The following is a 20609-nucleotide window of genomic DNA, read 5'->3' on the forward strand; positions in this document are numbered from 1 at the left end:
TCCTATTCCCTTTGTCCTATGCCAATTAACATGAATAAATTGATGGACTTTTAGGAGAGCTAACTGAAATACAACATAGTTATGACTAAAAGTAGGTGAAGATGAGGTGTAAAGGGAAGTCTCTAATCCCATCCTATCCCCTCAGAAAATTATATTGGTTACCATATATTGTCAAAATAGACTTCTTGGTATAGTTCTAAAAATAGTGTACTGCTGGAAGAGAATTTACAAAACAGCTTAAAAGAATTACATTTTTCAAACCTAGTCAGTCGGAATAAGCTTTTTAGGTCCAAAGCGGCATCTTTGCTCTTTAGCTGTGGATGTAAAGTTCTTCTGAAGTGAACCTGTTAAATAACATTGTATAGTGAAGTCATAACCAGAATTTTAAACTTTATCTATACTTTTATTTCCTCTAAGTACTTTTATCATCAAATACCAGGCACAAGCAAGATTCTACTGCTTTAAGACATCTGTTTTCATGCATGAACATTTCGTTAATGGTCAGTGTTTCCTCTAAAAGTATCACAAAGAGTAGATGTCGGGGAGAGACTCAGAGGAAGACAACTGGGTGTTCTGTAGCTTGTACAGCGGTGGCATTGCTGGATATCACCATAAGACAACATATGGTTATGTACCATTCATTATCTTCTTCTGCTTATTTTTACGAAGCATTATAGATGACCTACTACTAGCTCAGATTTAATCACCTAATTTTTAAACTAATTTTTCTTTTTTCAGGAAAAGTTTTTTGGCAACATTGCCAGAAAAGTCAAATTTGCTAAGTGAACCCGGCATTGACTTTCAAATGCTTAGAGTTGGAGATATTTTGATTAATTCATTGTCACTTAATGGAATTGCATTTCACTTTCATTAGTCCTAGAACAAACATGTTAATCGGAGTAGTTTCCAAGAGTTAGCTAAAAAATACAGTAGATAATAGTCAGAAATGTAAAATAGATGGGATTATTTGAGATTCTTTTAGGGAAAGGACCATTCATTCTCTTCACTGTGTTCTCTCGCACTATCAAGCTGTTTTTCTTGAGCTTTGTGTGTGAGAGTCAGTGATCAGTCTGTGCTGCATCAGTTGGTGGATGCTTTTGGCATACAAAGATGTAGAAATGTTTGAACAGAGCCAACAGCTCTGCGAGGTTTTATGCCTTGTTTGTGTGAACTCTGGATTCCCTCGGTAAGGGGTATCACTTCCTCCCTTCTGTATCAGCTTGCTGAAGTATGAATCATTATCCAGCAGCTGAATTGCACCAATTCAAAAGGCAGTTAAGTAAATTGTGTAGCTTTTTTTTTTTAATGGATACACTGTATCTCATAACACTTCCATATGTTGGGTTTGTTGCTTTGTATACCTATGGGTAAGTGTACATGTTTTATTCCTTTAGAGATGTCTGTTATTTGAATGTATTTCTGAATAATTTTCTCAGAATATCAAATATTAGTAGTTGCTTATTTTGGCATTTACTAAAAAAGGATGAAAACTGGAAGTAATTGATAGGCAGGTCTTGAAAGTGCTGAATTTTGTTTCTAGGGCTTGCGAGGATGTCACTATAGGATGCAAGGCTTAATTTATGCTGATAAACATAAATGTCTGTTTTCTTCCCTGCCCCCACAAATTCAAATGTTGTATTTCCAGGAAGTTCCAAAAGTAAAAATTTAGAGTTTACAGTTCTTAGTAATATTACATAAATAAAAATGAGAGAATGCCTGTCTATATGCAGGGTTTTTTTGGGTTTTTTTTTTTTTTTTTAGTATATATAACTTTAAAATTCAGTTTCACTTGCTTCTCAAAAAGGGATGCTAGCAGTACAATGAACTGATGCTTCACAAGGGCTAAATTTGCTTCATTCTTGACAAATTTTGGTTTCCTGACCTAACAGACATGTCCTCTTTAAATGTCACAGATAGTCTAGGAGCCTTGCTTTCACCTCTGGATCCCAAACAAAATCCTAGAACTCGTTATCAAAACCTACCATTCTGCCTTAGAACTGTAGAAGGGTTTGGGTGAGAAGGGACCTTCAAAGCCCATCCAGTCCAACCCCTCTGCACAGAGCAGGGACATCTCCAACCACATCAGGTTGCTCAGAGCCCCGGCCAACCTGGCCTTGAATGTTTCCAGGGGTGGGGCATCCACCATCCAGCCTTCATTTTGCACATACCAGCCTCAATGTTTCATCTTTATTTTTCCCAAGGAGATTCCTCTAATGCTGTGTGCTATGAAATACTGGCCTAAACAAACATCACATAACAGTGAACAGGAGCTCACTGCAGATATGAAAACAAATTGGTCTAAGTCATAGTTAAGACATCTGGATGCTGGTATGGCTCTGGTCATGAATGAGGGGTAAAATGTGAATTGAAGAAGACAAGGTCCAGAAAAGGGCTGTCAGTGTTATCAGGTAGTAGCCTCTAGTTACAGCAAACACAGTCTAGCCTGCCCCTCCAGCACAGTGCCTGAGGCAGACCTGTCTGAGGAATGACCATAATCTTGAGTCCAGCAGCTGGATTAATCGCTGTACTGGTCGTTCTTGATACAGCGTCACTGGCATGTAAACTGTTGCCGGGAATTAGCTGCCAAGAAGGAGCTATTTACTGACGCTCCATAGTTGATCTGAAATCTGACCAGACAAGTAGTCACTGCAGTCCAGTTTCTCATTCCCAGTGTCATCCAGGGCTTCCAGTTCTGACTGGAAAGTGCATAAAAATAGTTTGAGTGAATTGAAGTGCTTGCAAATGCTGTATACTTTTGTATGAGTTAAATCTGTGTTCTACGTCAGTGCTTCAATGTCTGCTTCTTAAGTTGTTCTAAGGTATCATGCACATCTTGATCAATTAGTTTAACAGCTTTGGGAAGATTCAGCAGTTCACTGTGCAGCGAGAAGGATTATTAATATGGGAATACTGCCTGTTGTCTGGAAGACTTAACAGAAAAGCACCCTAAAGTTGTGACTGTAATTATGAACTGAGAGCAATCATTAATAATAAAAATAGGGCATGTTTGGTGTAGCTATAACCTCTTTAACAGAAGTGAAACAGCCGTAGTCTAAAGATGAATTTTACCATACTGACTTATTCTTTCCATTCCTGTTTCTTTGCATTTTCGTGTTCTTCAGTAAAATACAGTAATTTTGGTGTTTGTTCATTAGTCCATATGCTTAACTCTTTTAATAATACTTCTAACTTGTGTTCATTTTTTTAATGATAATTCCTCAATTTTAGGATGAGCTCTCTGATGTTAGCCAAGCAGGCTCAAAATCTACTACTCCAGCATCCACAGCTGCTTCAGATGTACCTGTACTGCCTGCTGAAACTCCTCAAAAAGAAGATGCTGAAGGGCTTGCAAAGGATACAGATATGCCAAATGAGAAGCTGGACGTAAGCAAGAATATTGAAGTACAAGTAGCTCAGGAGACAAGAAATGTGTCCACTGGTGAGCTGCTTTAATTTTTTAGTATGTGGTTACTATGGACCTCATCTTTAATCTCGTGTTAAAGATCTTAAAAAAAACCAGAACAGTTCCAGTGTCTGCACTAAACTATCAACATCCATAGGTCTTCTCATTTAATTACCTTGATAAGTCTTTGAATAGAAATCTACTAATTTGATGATCAATTAAGAACTACATCTGGATAATGTCATATATCACAGTGATTTTTGGTTTATGGAGATGTACCACCTCTTCCCTAGGTGGAAATGAAAACGAAGAAAAATCTGAGGTTCAGGCAATCATTGAGTCAACTCCAGAGTTGGATATGGATAAAGATCTCAGTGGATATAAGGGTTCCAGGTAAGTTGTGTGTTGTGATTTAAGTAGGAAGACCAGTTTTAGAAGGTATCAGATTTTAGTGTTGAACTTGTGAATTGTTTAGAAATTTTACTGGACTGAAATAATGCATTATATAATCAATCTCCTACTTCCATGACATTACTTCCCCAAATTTTTCAGGAGGTTTTAATTGCAACAACAGTTCTTCATTCTCTTGCTACACCTCATGAATGTTCAGGGTGCATCGTATTATATCAGACTTAAGAATGCTTAAATATTCTTTTCATATTTCAAGCAAAGAGTCTATACCAAGATGTCTTTTCTCCCTAGATTTAAGTTTCAAGGTAACAGCAGTTTCCAAGCTGGGCCCTTGTGTTCTCACCCATATCTTTAAGATCTGGATCTGACTCACTTTGCAAATGTTGCCACATTTATCAGATCCTGGTGGTGGAGTCCCAGGGTTGGCAAAATGCTTTTGCCTGAGTCTGCTTCTTTGTAGGCTTTTGCTTGTGAAGGATAACATTTATTTCCAAAGTTTTAAAGCCCCATAAAAAATAAACAAGTGCTCTTTTAGTAGTGTGGGGAGTGCCTCATCGTCTAGGCAAACCCTGAACAGTTTAGGGTCTAGCCACAAGTCCTTCAAATGTTATGTGTCTGTGTGTTTCGTTCTTGTGATGAGGTTGGAAAAAATGACCTTGTATAGTGAATATTAACAGCGTAAGATCTTTGTGTGAAAGAGGCCCACTTTCTGACCAAAGGAATGGTTTAGTCTCTGTCTGATTCTCTTGCTGTTCCTCTTACATTAAATTACTTCCAGTTTGGCTAATCTGTCTGTTCTTTAAATGTTTGGGCTGATTAAGTCCTGATGTGGCTGAATTTCTGTATGTCAAAACTTGATATGCTTTAATTTATTAAAATCCTGACCAGCTCAGTATCAGCGGCTACCTCAAGTTTGGGGTCTTGATGCCAAAGTAGTATTTGAAAACAGAATTCAGGACTCTAAGCCAATTGAAAGCTTCTGAAAATTTTATTTCTTGTGTCTGGGGAGTAACAAATGAACTACTGGTAAAACAAGGCAAATTTTTTTTTCACTGTGGGAATGTTTTCTTTCTGCTTTTTTTATGTCTTGTTTTAATTCTTTGAATAGCACTCCTACCAAAGGCATAGAGAACAAAGCGTTTGACCGTAATACAGAGTCACTCTTTGAAGAGCTGTCGTCTGCTGGTTCTGGCCTAATTGGAGATGTGGATGAAGGTGCAGATTTACTGGGTAAGACAGGTTATTTAAAGAGGAATTTTCCTTGTTAGTGGAGTGCTTAATTATCCTTGCTGGGTTTACTGTTAGCATTCATTTGCATTACAGTCTTTTGAATATCATCCCAAGGTGGTTATTGAAATGCGAAGTGTTTGGTCTTTCTTCCAATATAATGATATCAGCCCTAATCTTTTGGGGCATTTCTTACCCTGTTCTCTATTTCAATTTTCCCTATATGTTCTCTGACATAGAGATTTTTATCTTGAGCAGGGATTTTTCTCTTGAACTAGTTTTTAGTAGTTTAATTCAGATTGTGCCCAATCTGTAATGGCTTGGCTTTATCACCTCTCTATGGAGTTTAACATGTAAAAGAGAATTGCAGCAGAAGGCCACGGTGGTAATTTGAGAATCAAACCATTAATTGACAGGAGAGGAGGAACCCCCATTTCTCTTCTTCCTAAGCAGCTTGCTGTTGCTTGTGTGCTGACTGAATAAAACGTAGGTTTTGGGAATATTAATTGATCAGGACCAAAAGGTAATTAAAAGGAGATTTCTATAAACAATGAGTGTCTTCTATTACAAGATATTTTTGAACGTATCGGTGTTCACACTTCATTTTGAACTAATGAAAGCTGGTTCTGTGGAATGTATAAAATGCAGGTGCAACTCCTGTGTGTTTTAAGAATGCATTGTACATAGAAAATCAGCAGTTGGTTCCCTTCTGTCGTCTGACTGGGCAGAAATACAGATTGTTAGTAGTGTTGTTTAGAACTGTTGTGTATGCAGTCTGGATTTCTGGTTGTTCAGTGTTCCACCAGAAACTTACTTTACATCAAGTAAGTGATGCTTGTGCAAAGTATTACTCACTGGGAGTAACGGGCCCATCTCCAGTTTGCAAGATGGGTGTTACTTGTTGTCATTCTCTGAGCAGCAAGGACCGCCACATCTTTGCTGGAACATAATTCATCCAAAACTCTGCACTGTGTTGTCCAGGGGCAACAAATGACACATTCTGCATGCAAAAATATAGATATTTGAGAAGAAGTAGTAACATATAGCAACTTCCATCTCTTATCTACATGATAAGTTGTTTAAATAAATCAAATTACTGTCAGGACTTTCTGAAAACAGTTGCTTTGTTTTCCATGGGCAAAAATAGTATTACTTTTTAGTATAACATATCAAAAGTTTGTCACTGACTTCATTACCGTTTTCCGTAAAACTACTGCTAGAAATGCAGTGTGTGCAAAATGCACACATTCTTGTAACGGCGTGTGTTATGCAGAATGTGTTGGTCTAAAAGATGTACTGTGTAATCGTCATTTCACTTGGAGCACAACCGTAGTCCAAATTACTGTGTTAGTTAAAAGCCACACCTGCATCCAAGATAGTCGCTGTGTTTCAGGCATTTAGATCTGTTCTAAGCGAGCATTAAACTTGAGTTTGGAGTTCTGTAAAAGTAGTTAATTGGGATTCTCTAATCTGTTTTCTCTTGGGCTGCATACCCAGGGGAATATTCTGGTGTGTATGCTTCTTTTTTAAAAAAAGTCTTTGAAATCTGTTGCTTCTACAGTTAGGCGTTCTTGGCTGCTGCTTTCATAAAATACATTCTCTGCATTTTTCCCTTGCTTGGTAACTTTTTTTTTTCCTTTGCACTCCGGCTTTCTAGTTTTTGTTCTTGCATTATAAAGGATCCTGAAACCTGTTGGAAGTGATCCTAGGTACTTCTATCTGTGAATGCTGAATACCTTTAAAAAGCAATAGGCACTTGATAAAACCTCTTGATGACTGTGGGGTCTTTTTCCTGATAGTGATAAAGTAACAATAGCTGATCTAAGTTCCTTCACTATTAAATGTCATTTACTTTTAATTCACAACCCAGAGAGAGAAATTGCAAAAGAGGGAGCTTTGACTTGCATGTCTATTTTTAGATATTTTTTTTTTTTATTGTTATCCAAATATCTTTTAAGTCTTCTCTTACCAAAGTTGCTTGGAAGATTGTGTTCATAGAGTATTTTAAAAGGCCTCCACCATTAAGATACCCTTTTTTTTTTTTCCCTTGTGTTAATCTTGAATTAGCATAATTTCTGCCACTGTCAGTGTGGTAATTATTTTGGTGTGCAAGATATCAAATAATTATTTTCTGCCTGAAAGGTTATATTTTTAAAAACCTGCAAATTATTTCAGGCATGCAAACAATATGGTGAGAAATTAATTTCCAGAAATTTAAATACATAGTTACCTGAAGAGTTAAGTTCACTTTCTTCCATAGTAGCATATTCATTTAAAACTTTTACTGAATGGCTTAGCATTTCTTCCAAGTACTGTGCTTCTAAATTATTTAACAGAAAATGAGATAGACTTTTATTAAGTTACTGATTTTTTTGTAAGAGGTCTTCCCAATAGAAATGGTTGTGACAAGGTTAACTCTTCTAACATCTGTCTGTCATATAAATCCTGCCTTTAATCACATCATATTCCACTTAAGATTTTTTTTTTTTTGGTAGTGGCTTTGTTTTACTTCACTCTTACTTCATAAGTCTAAATATTTTATTGCTCTTCACTCATGCTACACCTTACATGAAATGTTTCTTGTTCTTGTTTTTGCTCTACATGGAATGCATGGGCTTTAAAGACCATAATTTCTTTGGTAAGGTATCATTTGCTGTGGGGAGATCTGCAGGGCTTTTGCAATCTGAGCTGTATAACTCAGCATGTCTTGTGTCTATAACTGATACATTTTTGTATCTAACATGGTATAAAAGACAATTGAGCATTTTAAACTTAACTTTTTTGTGTGGACTAATACTTACCTAATGATGCCATGTTTGGGTTTCGACTTACAAATAATGTAACCTCTTCAAAATGTACAGAGCAGGTGGAGGTAGCACTAACCACTAACCTGTGGTTAGCCAGGGTTGCCTTCAGGCTTTAACTGAAGGCAGATTGGGAAGAAGGTGGAGGGGAAGGTTAATTGTAGAAGGTAGGTCCTGAAACTTCAGATAGGTCACAGTTTTTTCTGACAAGTTTGTCATACTTAAAGTTCAGCTGTTGTTGGACAATGACAAAATGTAGGTTTTGTAAATACATCCATTTAATCTGCTAATTTCATGTATTTGTTTCCTTTGGAAAGGAATGGGTCGTGAGGTTGAAAACCTTATTTTGGAAAATACTCAGCTATTGGAGACAAAGTAAGTGTGACTCTATATAAAAAAAATAAGTTCCTGCCCTTCTCTCTTATTTTGTTATATCTCCATACACAGAAAGTAGAAATTAGACAAATATATTTTCAGTTCTAAGAGTAGCGGTGGTATAAGTATTTTGAATTTGTAAGTATATTTGGTGAAATATATGGCTTAGTTGGTATTTTTCTGGATGTTAAGGACCTAAAAGCAGCTTTTGCTGCTTATCTTTCTAAGGCTACAAGAAATGCAGTGCTAGGTCCTAATGAGATCAACTCCCTATCTTTTCTGTTAGAAACACAGCTCTAATTGCAGAAGCTAATCCGTTGGAGCACTGTGAGGAATTCAGCCTCTAAGCATACTGTTTTGGCTTATCAGTACTTTTTTCTAATACAGAGGTGTGAATGTATTTGAGATTTGAGGGGAGAGGGTTTGATCTGTTTTAGAAAGCTGTGTCTTTTTACAGCAGCTGTATGTAAGAAGTGTGTAGGTCTTCAAATTCGAGAATAAAATCAGACTGAAGTTAAAACTATGAGTCCATAGTCATCCTTGTAAAAGTATATTTTAAATGTTTCTGTAGAAATGCACTGAATGTAGTGAAGAATGATTTGATAGCAAAGGTGGATGAATTGACCTGTGAGAAGGATGTACTACAAGGTGAATTAGAGGCTGTAAAACAAGCAAAACAAAAGCTTGAAGAGAAGAATAAGGAACTGGAAGAAGAGCTGAGAAAGTAAGTTTAAATCAATGGTTGTTAAAAATTTAAAAAAAAAACCAACCCACTGTGGTATCTAATGTAGCTGTTTCTATTTTTGTGTCTAGAGCTCGTGCAGAAGCAGAGGAAGCAAGACAGAAAGCTAAAGAGGATGATGATGTAGGTGTTTGTATATTTGTGTATCTTTGTGTGTATAATTCACAGCGAGACTTGAGAAGTTCACAGGCATTTAGTGAGTGCTACTAAACTTTACTGCTTAAGAAGTAGTGGTAAATTTCCATGTATATAAAAAATAGAAGATCTAAATAGCACAAGTAAACTTAAACTGACCACATCTAGTTTTCTTTCTTTCCCCTCTGCACGTTATTGTGTGTTACATAGTTTCTGAAGAACTCGGTGTTTTATTCAGATTATGCTACATACGAAGGATGGGAGGGAGGGAAAGGTAAAATTAAGTCAGTTTTTACAAAGTCACAAATGATTTGGAATCTGGAACTGTGCCCTAAACTGACTCTTATCAGAAGGCAGAGACTGACTCTGCAAGGCCCTGCTGTACTCCTTTGTTCATCCGATGTTTGCTTTTTTGTATGTCCAGAGTGATGTCCCCACCGCTCAGCGGAAGCGTTTTACTCGTGTTGAAATGGCCCGTGTTCTGATGGAAAGAAACCAGTACAAAGAGAGGCTGATGGAGCTTCAGGAAGCTGTCCGATGGACTGAGATGATAAGGTGAAAGGCGCTCTTAAAATCCTTGATACAGCTGCTTCGATTTCACAAGCTTTTGATTTTTAGCTGCAGAGCAGTCTGGTCAGTAGGTTATGTTAAGAGGCATTAATTGCCCTTCTGCCTGTCTCCCTACATGCCCGTGAATAACTTTATTTTAAGTTGTGGGCATGTCATTTACCTGGTCAAAATGGGGTCTTGGTAAGACCGCAGTGAAGATGTATTACTTCGTATGACGTGGAATAAGCGTCCCCTGGAGAAATGTGTGTATTTTGGAAGAGTTACAAAACTTGGTAGATGCAAATGATGTTAATTTGGCGGGCAGGAAAAATTACTGTGTTGTATGTGTGCTCGTACCTTGAAGCAGTGAGCACAGCTGTCAGCTGAGATGTCAAAACAGGAATAACATACAGTCTTGGGACTGAGTGTGATCCATGCGTAAGTTGTTCAGGAGAAAACACAATTTTAAAACTATGCAAGGTTTGTTAAATATAAGGAATAAAGATGGTGATTTACTCAAATTTGCATCCTGAATATTGAGTCTGGAAGGTATGATTTTTGAAAATGTAAGTCTTCTGCCTTGGACCTTGGTTCGGCTCATTCTTGTCACATCCCGCAAGCCATGTCCGTGTCCAGAGGTGGCAATGTCATTCGGTGCCGCCTGCCAGTCAGGTACAACAATGGTATCTCATTTTTTCTGTTGTCCTCGGTACCTCTGAGCCATTTTGACTCTTGAGTCTGTGAGAGGAAAAATATGTAATCCCAAATAGAGGTGGCTTGCTTTTCTAGAGCTGTTTTATCTTGTAGAAATCCTCTCGTATCTCTGTTACTGCATCTGTGCCTTCGGGAACAATCACTTTATCATTTGTTTGCTGATGTGTTGAGGAATAAGATATTTTAAAATAAAAAGCAGTGGTTAATATACTAAAAAGTAGGAGGCAGAACAACTTAAAAATCATTTGCTGGTTTCTTCTAGCTTTGTCCATTGCAGTGGAGAGACAGATTTGTCTTTTCTTTCTGAAAAGCACTTACCAGTTGTTTGTGATGCAAATAAATAGGAATGATGTTTATTATGTAACTTCAGATCATCTAGTGAAAATTTAAATATTGTGCTCTGATCAGAAAAGAAGTGGCAATGTGAAAAAACAGACTTTGATACTTTCAATGTGTTTTTCTGGTGGTTTTTTTTTTTTAATAAGAGTTACACACTGTTCTGTTCCCTTTTTTTTTTTTTTTTAATTAATGCTTACTCAGTAAACTTGGAATTCATTTCTTGTAGAGCATCAAGAGAAAATCCAGCCATGCAAGAAAAGAAGAGATCAAGCATTTGGCAGTTGTAAGTATTGAAATACAACTCACTGGCAAAAATAAATAAAAGACCCTGACCAATTAGCTGGGACATTTTTGTATGTTAGCTAAGTATCTTTTGGCAGATAAAGATGTCTTAACTGTTCTCCTTTTGTTACCTAGCATGCCAGCTCGGTAAGACTGTTCTTGAAGACAAAATGTATCGTAAGCTGCATCACGTAGTGAATGGCTCTGCACTTTGTGTCGTTAAATGCCAAAGTGCTGTAATTTTTTTTCCTAGCTTAATATGCACCAAGACTTCTGTTCTGAACACTTTTCTGGATTCTTTTTTATGATGAAAAATAGAAACCTGACTAGCTTGTGTGGATTGCATTTATTTTTGCTTCCTTTTCCCCTGTGGAGTACTGCTTACTGATTTGTTAAATTTTACTTTCTAACTTCAAGCTCTTTAAATCTAAAACAGTGTAATTCACAACAAGATATTTGTCAATAATCCTTTTGATGTTGTGGTTTGCTGATAACTACTCTATATTTTAGTCTAGAAAGTGTTGAGTTTTTAAAAAGGTTCTGTGCATGAACTAATATGCTCCATAAAACAGTCTTCGAGGTGTGATGTTCACATCCTAATTTTGTTGGTTCCCTCATTAAGTTTGATAAAAAAAGGGATAATTCTTTAAGAATTTTTCTTACTGACCTGAGTTTCTGTGCTTTGAGAGTGTTCCTGAGCGTGTGGAGGCTGCTGCTATGTTGGGCTCCAGCTTCTCAGTCTAACTGGCTTGAGCAGGCTAGCATATGCAGTGTTTTGCCTGCATAGTCAAATTTGGATGTGTCTTACAAATCTGAACTCTCATCTTTCTTTTTTTTCACCTTCTTCTAGTTTTAGCAGGCTCTTCAGTTCGTCTAGCAATACAGCTAAGAAACCAGAACCTCCTGTCAATGTTAAATATAATGCTCCAACCTCGCATATTACTCCGTCAGTCAAGAAAAGAAGCAGCACCTTATCTCAATTACCTAGTGACAAATCTAAAGCCTTTGAATTCCTCAGTGAAGAGTAAGACATTTTGGTTTTATAATACTAGCTGTGCTCTATCAACTATTTACTCTTTTAATCCTCTGAGATAAATAGCATGCTGCTAAGTGAAGTATAATGTTCTCCTGAAGTGAATGTTGATACAGTAAGGAATCAACATAGTGCAGACTGAAACGCATAGCAGTGGATGAGTATTGAGGGTATTTGGCAAATATCACTGCATTTCATAAAAGTGCATTTATGCACAGGAGGCAGCACTTGGTACACTTCTCTGTGTAAGTGTTGTAGCTAAGCAGTAGCTATACAGATACTTTCACTTGAAGTTCACTGGAAAAGTAGAACAACATGAGTCAGGCTAACAAGTGGTTTTAATTTTTTTTTTTTTTTCCTGTGCTCTTTTTGGCAAACTATCCTTTTGGTTTACAGCTTTTAGAGCTTCTGGTAGAGGTGCATAACCCAAGTTAATTTCCTTTAAGGATACTGGCAGTAGACTTTCTGCTTTTGCCTGTCTTAGATCCCTTAGAAATAGCCCCCAGGAAACCTGGTGTTCTGTAGGTGATGTGTGAAAAACTAGTGATCTCTGGTAACTCAGCGCTTCCAGAGGGATCTTGTCTATTGTGTTTAATAGTAACTCCCATTACACAAAGAATTCTAAAGAGCATAAATAACAGGTTCTTCAATGGTTATTCCCTAGAACTGAAGCCAGTTTAGCCTCACGCAGAGAGCAGAAAAGAGAGCAGTATCGCCAAGTGAAAGCACATGTTCAAAAAGAGGATGGTAGAGTGCAAGCATTTGGCTGGAGTCTACCTCAGAAGTACAAACAGGTATTATGCTTATGTTTTCAAATGCAGAGGTAACAACTTCATGTTTTGTGAAATCTGAACAGAGTGTAATTTCACAGGTTTTATTTGAGTCATTCTAGTATTTTTTTTGGTTGAACTTTTGCAGTTAAAAGTCTTTCTAAGGGAAACCACAATGCAATTTAACAAAGTCTGATCCACTGTTTCCAAAGACTGTAAACCTCTTTTAAAGGGGAAAGGTTTTCTGTTTGGTTTTTGTGATTTTGTTGGTGTGTTTTTTGGTTTTTGTTTTTGTTTTTTTTTCCCTAGGTGGCAAATGGTGGCCAGAGTGACAATAAGATGAAGAACTTACCTGTACCTGTTTACCTGAGACCTTTAGATGAGAAAGATACCTCTATGAAGGTAGGATATTTACAGCAATGATATAGAGAATTGGACAACATGTAACTTAAGTACTTTTATTTTAGACCCGGTTGTTTTCTTTTTGAAATAGTTTTCTTTTTAAAGCATAGATGAATCACTATTTAAGCTTCAGTAGAAATGTACATGACATCTTAATGAATTCCTTAAAATGGACTGCAGACACACAATAATTTTCATATAAATTAGCATATTTAACAATGAGTTGGGGGGGCGTTTTGGTTTGGTGGTTTGTGTTTTTTTTAGTTTAACATTGAAGTATTTATTTTTCTTTCAAGCTATGGTGTGCTGTAGGGGTAAACCTATCAGGAGGGAAAACACGAGATGGCGGGTCTGTGGTTGGTGCTAGCGTCTTCTACAATGATGTGACTGGCGTGGACGCAGATGGTAACAAGCAGCAAACAGGATCTCAAAGTAGCTTGGATAAACTAGACCAAGAGCTTAAGGTAAGATCTCAGTAAGGCATATTAAATAGTTTATATAGTTAAATATCTTTACCGTGTATCTGTAGATTAATAATATATTTTGTAATGAGGTTTATTAGTAACAAATAGATTTTTCTTGGGTAGTCATCAACCAAGATACTTGGGTTATTGAATCCATCTACAAAAATACTGTGATTCCTTCTTGTGTGCAAGCTTGTTGGCAAATCTGAGGAGCAAATCAATTTTACATCAAAATGATGCGCTGTTTATACTAGTGCTGCCTGCTTTAAAAAACACTTGTGACAGAATTGTTGAAATATGAGGGGGTTTTGTATTCCGAATATAAAGAGAACAAGTAAATACATGTAACTTTACAATGAGATTAAATATATTTAACTTATTAAGTATTTCTGTCTATTTCTGTAATTGATAATGTAAGAACATGCAGGATCAAAGGCAATAGTTCTGTTCTTGTCCACCTTCCTATTGTTGTTCACTTCTGCTCTGCCTTTATTCCCCTTCAGGACCAGCAGAAGGAGCTGAAACATCAGGAGGAACTATCCAGTCTAGTTTGGATCTGTACTAGCACACATTCTGCTACAAAAGTGATCATTATTGATGCTAATCAGCCAGGAAATATTCTGGACAGTTTCATTGTTTGCAATTCTCATGTGCTTTGTATTGCTAGTGTACCAGGTAAAAACTTGTGACATTTTAGCTCCTGCTTTTTAAACTGTATCTTATTCAGATTCTTATGCAACGAAAACCCGAAGATTTGTTAATTAGTGTGATAAAATGTTACTGTAACACAGCAAGAAGTAGTGTTTAGTGGTAGGGAAAGCTATTGGATATCTCTTCTACTGTTCTGCTACTCAGTTGGTTCTTGCCCTAAATTAACACAAAGGTGGACATTTGTAACCAGGAACAAGTATTTTCTCTGCTGTGTTATGAGCTGTGCAATAGTGCCAATGTTTTATGGAACTGTGAACACTGCAAGAGAAAAATACGGTGACTTTTTAGACCTCTTCAGCCTCTTGGAGATAAGTAGCAAATCTTGGAGCTTCCTGTAGAGGGAAACCCTGTTACGTTCGAAGTGCACGTGGATAGTGGACTGAGGGAAATTTAACAGGAAGATATTATGATTCTGGAGAAGAAATAATTGTACTTTTGGATTTCTTGTTTCTTGGCTTACGCTTCTAGAAGTCTGTAGCGCTGGTTCCAGTGAAGTAGTTTTGTTTAATGAGCTCAGAAGAAATATTTTTACAGTGAAGCTTGAGGTTTTGCTCCATTGAAACTATGTATAACTTGTAAAATCAAAACAGCATAAAGTATAGTAAAATAAGAGAAAAATTTCAGGAAACCAAGAATAATCTTTTAAGTCTTAAAAGTATTTGAGAGGATTGTATGAGAGAGAACCAACTTTTCTTCCAGAACAAAGGATCCATTGCAGTTAAAATCTTTGTAAAGATGTAGATAGATATCCCTGCATATATGCACTGTTAAGAAGTCTGATTTTAACAGAAAACTTACTTGACATAGAAATAAACTAGATGGAAAACTCTCTGGATTTAAATATGATATTACATTCTGATGTGCAGCATGTGTAGATAACACTTCTGTGTTTTGGGCTTTGTGACAGCATCTCTAATGTCTGCTGATCATGTTAAAAGAAGCTTGTAGATAGGTATCTGCATGTTAAATCTCCGTGGCTGAAGAGTTCCTTCAGTTTGAAGCTTAGTTTGTTACTAGATGGAAAAGTAACTCCCCTTCATGCCCACAAGAAACATGCGAGTTAATCTCTTTCAGGGGCAAGGGAAACAGACTATCCTGCAGGAGAAGAAGGGTCTCAAGAAGCAGATCCCAGTCAAGTGGACAAGTCTTCTCTGTGTGGAAGTATGACTAGCAACAGCTCTGCAGAAACCGATAGCCTGCTAGGAGGAATCACAGTGGTTGGCTGTACTGCAGAGGGTGTCACGGGAGCACCTGTAGCTCCCGATGCAAACGGTGGCTCACCAATGACAGATAAACAGTCAGGTATGAAAAGCATACAAGTATGTCAGGGAGGGCCAGGCACCATTAGATGTAACTAAGAAATGAATGGTACGAGTATTTAATTTAATTTGTTTGTAAGTGGTGATAATGTAAAACAAGTACTCTGTGTGAAATGGCCTGTAAGTCTGACATACATGCACTGTGTAACTGTACCTGAGAACTTGGTGGAGGTGATATTAAATGGGTATGGACAATTGCTGCTTTCAAATGCTTTTGAGAGAACTCTTGTCTTGTGCATGGTCTAAAGAGAGCTTTTAAGTTTTATTCAGTATTTAAAGTGCAGATCTTGCTGACAAATAACTAGAGAGAACATGGGTATATGCCTTAAATCTTCTAAAGTCTTAGTGGAGATTTAAGTGAAGCTGCTTACTTAATAGGTATTTTCTCATATTTTGTCATACACCCTTCAGAACTGTATGGTCATATGGTTGTTAATGGATATGTGGTTGTTACACTTCTTCACTGCTGTTCTAATTAATCACTTAAAGGGCACTCTGTGCCATCAGTCACTAAGTTGATAACTTCAAGTGCATTTGACACTTGATACAGTGCAACCTACTAAAGTTTGGGTGTTTCTGATCTGGTGGGGGTTTTTTTGTGTGTTGTTTTTTTTTTTTTTTTTTTTTTTTTTTTAATGAAATGTAAAATCTGAATTGTGACTGCCTGGTTATTACAACTATTCACTTAAATTTTTAAGTACCAAGTTCTGGCTGTTCTAAATAATTGAGTGTTCTCTCAGTTGTTAAGTTTTTAAAATTTTTTGTTCCATAGATATTGCAACTGAAAGCAATTCAGTAGATGAAAACATTCCAACAGCAGAGGAGGCAACAGAAGCAACAGAAGTCAATGCAGGGACAGGAGAAGACACAGCTGATATTGCACAAACTGGAGTCTACACAGAGCATGTCTTTACAGATCCTCTGGGAGTGCAGAATACAACAGAGGCATCTCCAGTGTACCAGCCTAGGTACGTAGTCTCAATCATCGTATCTCTTAAAATGTATTTTAGAAGAAAAATATAATGTTTGTAGGAACACAGCTACTTTTTTTCCTGTTAAGTATGTTGAGGTTTATATAAGAAATCTTGGTACAAGACACTCTATGCTTTGCTTGCATGAAAGGGTCGCCTATGTACAAAGTGTCTTCTGTGTGTGAACTCGTATCCCTTGAGTACGGACACTTCTAGAATGGAGCAGTGAGTGTCTACCAGTTTGTCACTAAGTCCTCTCACAGACTTAATGTGAACGGCACTGATCTAGAGATGCCCGTTTACATTCCCTGTTTTGATGTCAAAGTAAGAATTACGCTTTCTTCCAGTCAAGTGGTTGTTCAAATGTATGTTTCTTTTCTCAGAATAGCTGATCTGTGAGTAGTTACAGGAGTAGAGAAGAAGCTTGACAGTAATCCGTATTTCAAATCTTCAGGATCTTTACTCTCTGTATACAGAAGCAAAAGTATCATACAGCTTTTTTATAAGAGTTTGTCTCAACATGTGCCTCTGGTGTGACTCTCTTCTGCTGTTCTCCAGAGGTACCAGCAATACGGACAGGCTTGAATGGAACCTAAATTTCCTTGTATAAGTAAATGTCCACTTGAAGAAATTCAATGTTGTTGAGGCTTTCATCTGTATCATCTTACTTTCATGCACAGTTACTGTTGTGTGGTTTTGGTTTTTTTTTTTTACATAGTTTATGTACTTCAAAAGCCCATGTAGAAACCAGCACCAATGAAGCATAATCTGAGTAATCCATGCATTTTATTCAGTGTATTTTAACTGTTTGGGTGGTTTTGATTTATTTTATTTTATTTTTTTTTTAGTACTGAGTCAGAGTTATATAAAGACGTTGCCGTTTTGCCAAATGAGCAAGATCTAGTGAGAGAAGAAGCACAGAAAATGAGTAGCCTTTTGCCGACAATGTGGCTTGGAGCACAGAATGGATGGTAAGAAGATGCTAATCTTGTTAAATTTATTTGGAAAAATTATTTTAAACTTGCCTCTTGTGCCTACAGGCCCAGTAACTGTATCAAGTGAGGATTAAGCGCAAGAAGACCTCAAGAGAGCCTAAACTGCATGCTTTGCTACGTTTAGGCGTTACAGAATTCGAAGAAAGTATTGTAGGTGACTAGCAAGCTCTTTTTGGTGGATAACGCTTTTATCTGCAGAAAAGCTTTGGTTGAGTGTTTTTGTAATCAAATTGTTACAGTCTGCTAATTCCCTAACTTGCAATATTTTATTATGCTAGAAAAAGATATTGCCCAATTTTACTGCAGATGCATCTGCAAAGGAGTTGGTAATGTTTTAGACCTTTGAAAAACCATTCTGATGCTCATGTAGTTTGTTCTTTCAGTCTATACGTAGTTTTCAAGGGAAGATGAAAACTTATTTTCCCATTGAGTGTGGATTTCATTTATAGGGGTTTTGCTTGGTGTTTTTCCTGTCTAGTAGACCTTTCCTAGTGCTTTTAATCCCTCCTGATTTGTCTTTGCAGCCTGTATGTTCATTCGTCAGTGGCCCAGTGGAGGAAATGTGTTCATGCCATTAAACTTAAAGATTCTATTCTCAGTATTGTGTAAGTCCTGAAAGAATGTAATCTAAATGATAACCAACTTTTGTTAAAATACTTGCAAAGTAGATTTATATTTCCTCCTCAGATATTGGGAATGTTGGATGCCATAAATGCATGCATATTCTTTGAGGGGCAGTGGAAAACATCTGGGGAGTAAGGAAAATAAAAGGAATCTTGTATCTATGGGAAATACTGTGGCTCAAATGATGAGCTGTAGCTGTATACTTGATGTTTTCTTCAGGCATTTTAGCTAGATATATTTTAAGCTTTCTGAACTGGATTTTGTCACCTTGTTACTGTCCCTTCTATTGAGCTATATTGTAGAAATCAAAAGACTATGGCTAATGTGAATATAAAAAGTATGCTGAAATATAAAATGCTTATACCTTACTTTAAACTTGCAGTTTGAGAAGTGCAGTCTAACGATGTATATTCTTGTGCCTCCTTTTTTTTCCCCAGACATGTGAAAGGAATAGTATTAGTTGCACTTGCTGATGGAACACTAGCAATATTTCATCGAGGAGTTGGTAAGCATTCTGTTAGATCTTGAAACCAGAGAACTTGTAACAGTGTTTAGGAAAGAAACATGCCATGTTTTGAAAATGTATTCCTCAATGATCTTTTCATAGGCTGTCTTCAGAAATCTTTCTAGTATTTCAGTTACAGTTTCAAGTACCACTTTTGCACTGTTCTGGTGCATTACTGGATTTTTTTCTTACTCTGAGGAGGAGAATGGGATATATCTGAATTAAATAGCGAAAAGCCAGTTGATAGTTCACTTTGATCATGATATCTTTGGCTTTTTCATCATACTCAATAGTCTGCTGTTTTGTTAATAGTATTTTTAATTGTTGCCAAATCCTTCAATGAGAATTTTGTAAGCATTGCTTCAGAATTTCTGCCCAAACCACTGCTGGATGGGCTCTACTCTCCAGCCTCCAGAATAAGAACCTGTAGGGGAAGATGTACTATGAATAACTGGAACTTAACTGATGGCTTGTTTCCACTGACTCCCTATGAATTTGTTCATTTCCTTGTGGAGTTTAATCCTTGTGCTCAGCATTTAGAAGAATTAAAGAGGTTGCACAGCACTAATGCAGATATTGGGAAACATGCATCTAGGATGAAGTTACAGTTTTTGTGTTGGGTCTTTTTTTTTTTTTTTTTTTTTTTAATTCTAGTGGCTTACAATCCTTAAGGATCTCAAGTAAACGATGATGATGATCTGTAGCTTAGCTCAGCCTACAAAATAATTGTACTTAGTGCTGAATGACCAAATTTAGTATGCTTTTAGTAGACTTCAGGTGCCTTTCTTAGGATCTTGCATCATATTTTTAAAAAATCTTGATGCACTGGCCAGCATTTCTATGTCCACTCAAGCAGCAAGTGCCCAGCGCTGTGTGGGTAGTTGCTTGTTGCAATGTACACCGATGCCTATCCAAGTAAAGCATTTAGTACTAGGTAACTTGCTGTCTTTAAAAATATTTTTACTTGTTTTGAGCATGAGTCACTGTACAACCTTATTATATTAAAAACAAAATAGCATTTGGGATGTTGGTAGTTTGTATAACTAGTTGCTGGGTTTTTTTAAATGAGGAGCCCAGCCATGAATTTGTATTGACTTATGCAGATTATTACAGTGCTTTTAAAAAAAAATAGACTGTTAAGATATTTGCCTGCACTTCTAATTTAAACTCATAGAAGCCTATGCTTTGTTTTGTTTCCTCTTCCTTCTGTTTTTAAAGATGGGCAGTGGGATTTGACGAACTATCACCTCTTAGACCTGGGCCGGCCGCATCATTCAATAAGATGCATGACAGTGGTACATGACAAAGTCTGGTGTGGCTACAGGAACAAAATCTATGTTGTTCAACCAAAAGCCATGAAAATAGAGGCAAGTTAAAATGGTGTTTAAAATAACTGAATATTTATGTTTTAATGCCATCTCACGCTACAGCTCAAACTCCAGAGTAACTCCAGAGAACAGTAACAGTTATTTGTTTATCAGTACAGAAACAACCAACCAAACGAATTGGTTTTGGGAAATACTATTACATTTTCTTAAGATGTTTTCATTGTTTGGAAGATTTTAAGCCATGATGAGACAGTTCTCATTTATTGAAACCGATTTTTTGGGAGTTAAGTTCTCAGCTTCTAGCCGTTCAGGAACTGAAAAGCGTCCACGTGCAGAGTTTGTGAGGCTAGCTCCCGGCTTATTCTCTATGTGCGTGCCTCGTTACATTCTCCACCCACCTGTAACCTTCTCTATAATCTGTCTTTGCATACTTTAGAGGTTTGTAAGTGTTAATCTTGAGTGTACTCTCCCTCCAGTTATAGAATAGTGTGTTTATATAAGGTGTG

At 36.9% G+C, this 20609-nt stretch overlaps 1 protein-coding gene across 7 annotated transcripts in view; it reads left to right on the top strand.

Annotated features, from left to right (window-relative positions):
* The window catches only part of SPAG9 (sperm associated antigen 9), a 65278-nt gene that overhangs the window by 33347 nt on the left and 11322 nt on the right, over positions 1-20609 (top strand). For all 7 annotated transcript variants that reach the window (XM_086761991.1, XM_086761992.1, XM_086761993.1 and 4 more), the window contains 19 exons: positions 3229-3439; positions 3697-3796; positions 4923-5044; positions 8163-8220; positions 8792-8944; positions 9034-9085; positions 9522-9652; positions 10926-10982; positions 11832-12005; positions 12679-12808; positions 13094-13186; positions 13483-13650; positions 14154-14325; positions 15436-15663; positions 16453-16648; positions 17500-17622; positions 18171-18251; positions 18708-18775; positions 19994-20142. In XM_086761991.1, coding sequence (XP_086618117.1) covers positions 3229-3439; positions 3697-3796; positions 4923-5044; positions 8163-8220; positions 8792-8944; positions 9034-9085; positions 9522-9652; positions 10926-10982; positions 11832-12005; positions 12679-12808; positions 13094-13186; positions 13483-13650; positions 14154-14325; positions 15436-15663; positions 16453-16648; positions 17500-17622; positions 18171-18251; positions 18708-18775; positions 19994-20142 — 2466 coding nt within the window. The remainder of the gene's footprint in view (positions 1-3228; positions 3440-3696; positions 3797-4922; positions 5045-8162; positions 8221-8791; positions 8945-9033; positions 9086-9521; positions 9653-10925; positions 10983-11831; positions 12006-12678; positions 12809-13093; positions 13187-13482; positions 13651-14153; positions 14326-15435; positions 15664-16452; positions 16649-17499; positions 17623-18170; positions 18252-18707; positions 18776-19993; positions 20143-20609) is intronic.

The sequence above is a fragment of the Chlamydotis macqueenii genome, chromosome 18, assembly GCF_036417535.1.
Source record: "Chlamydotis macqueenii isolate bChlMac1 chromosome 18, bChlMac1.mat, whole genome shotgun sequence".
NCBI classification, from domain to species: Eukaryota; Metazoa; Chordata; class Aves; order Otidiformes; family Otididae; genus Chlamydotis; species Chlamydotis macqueenii.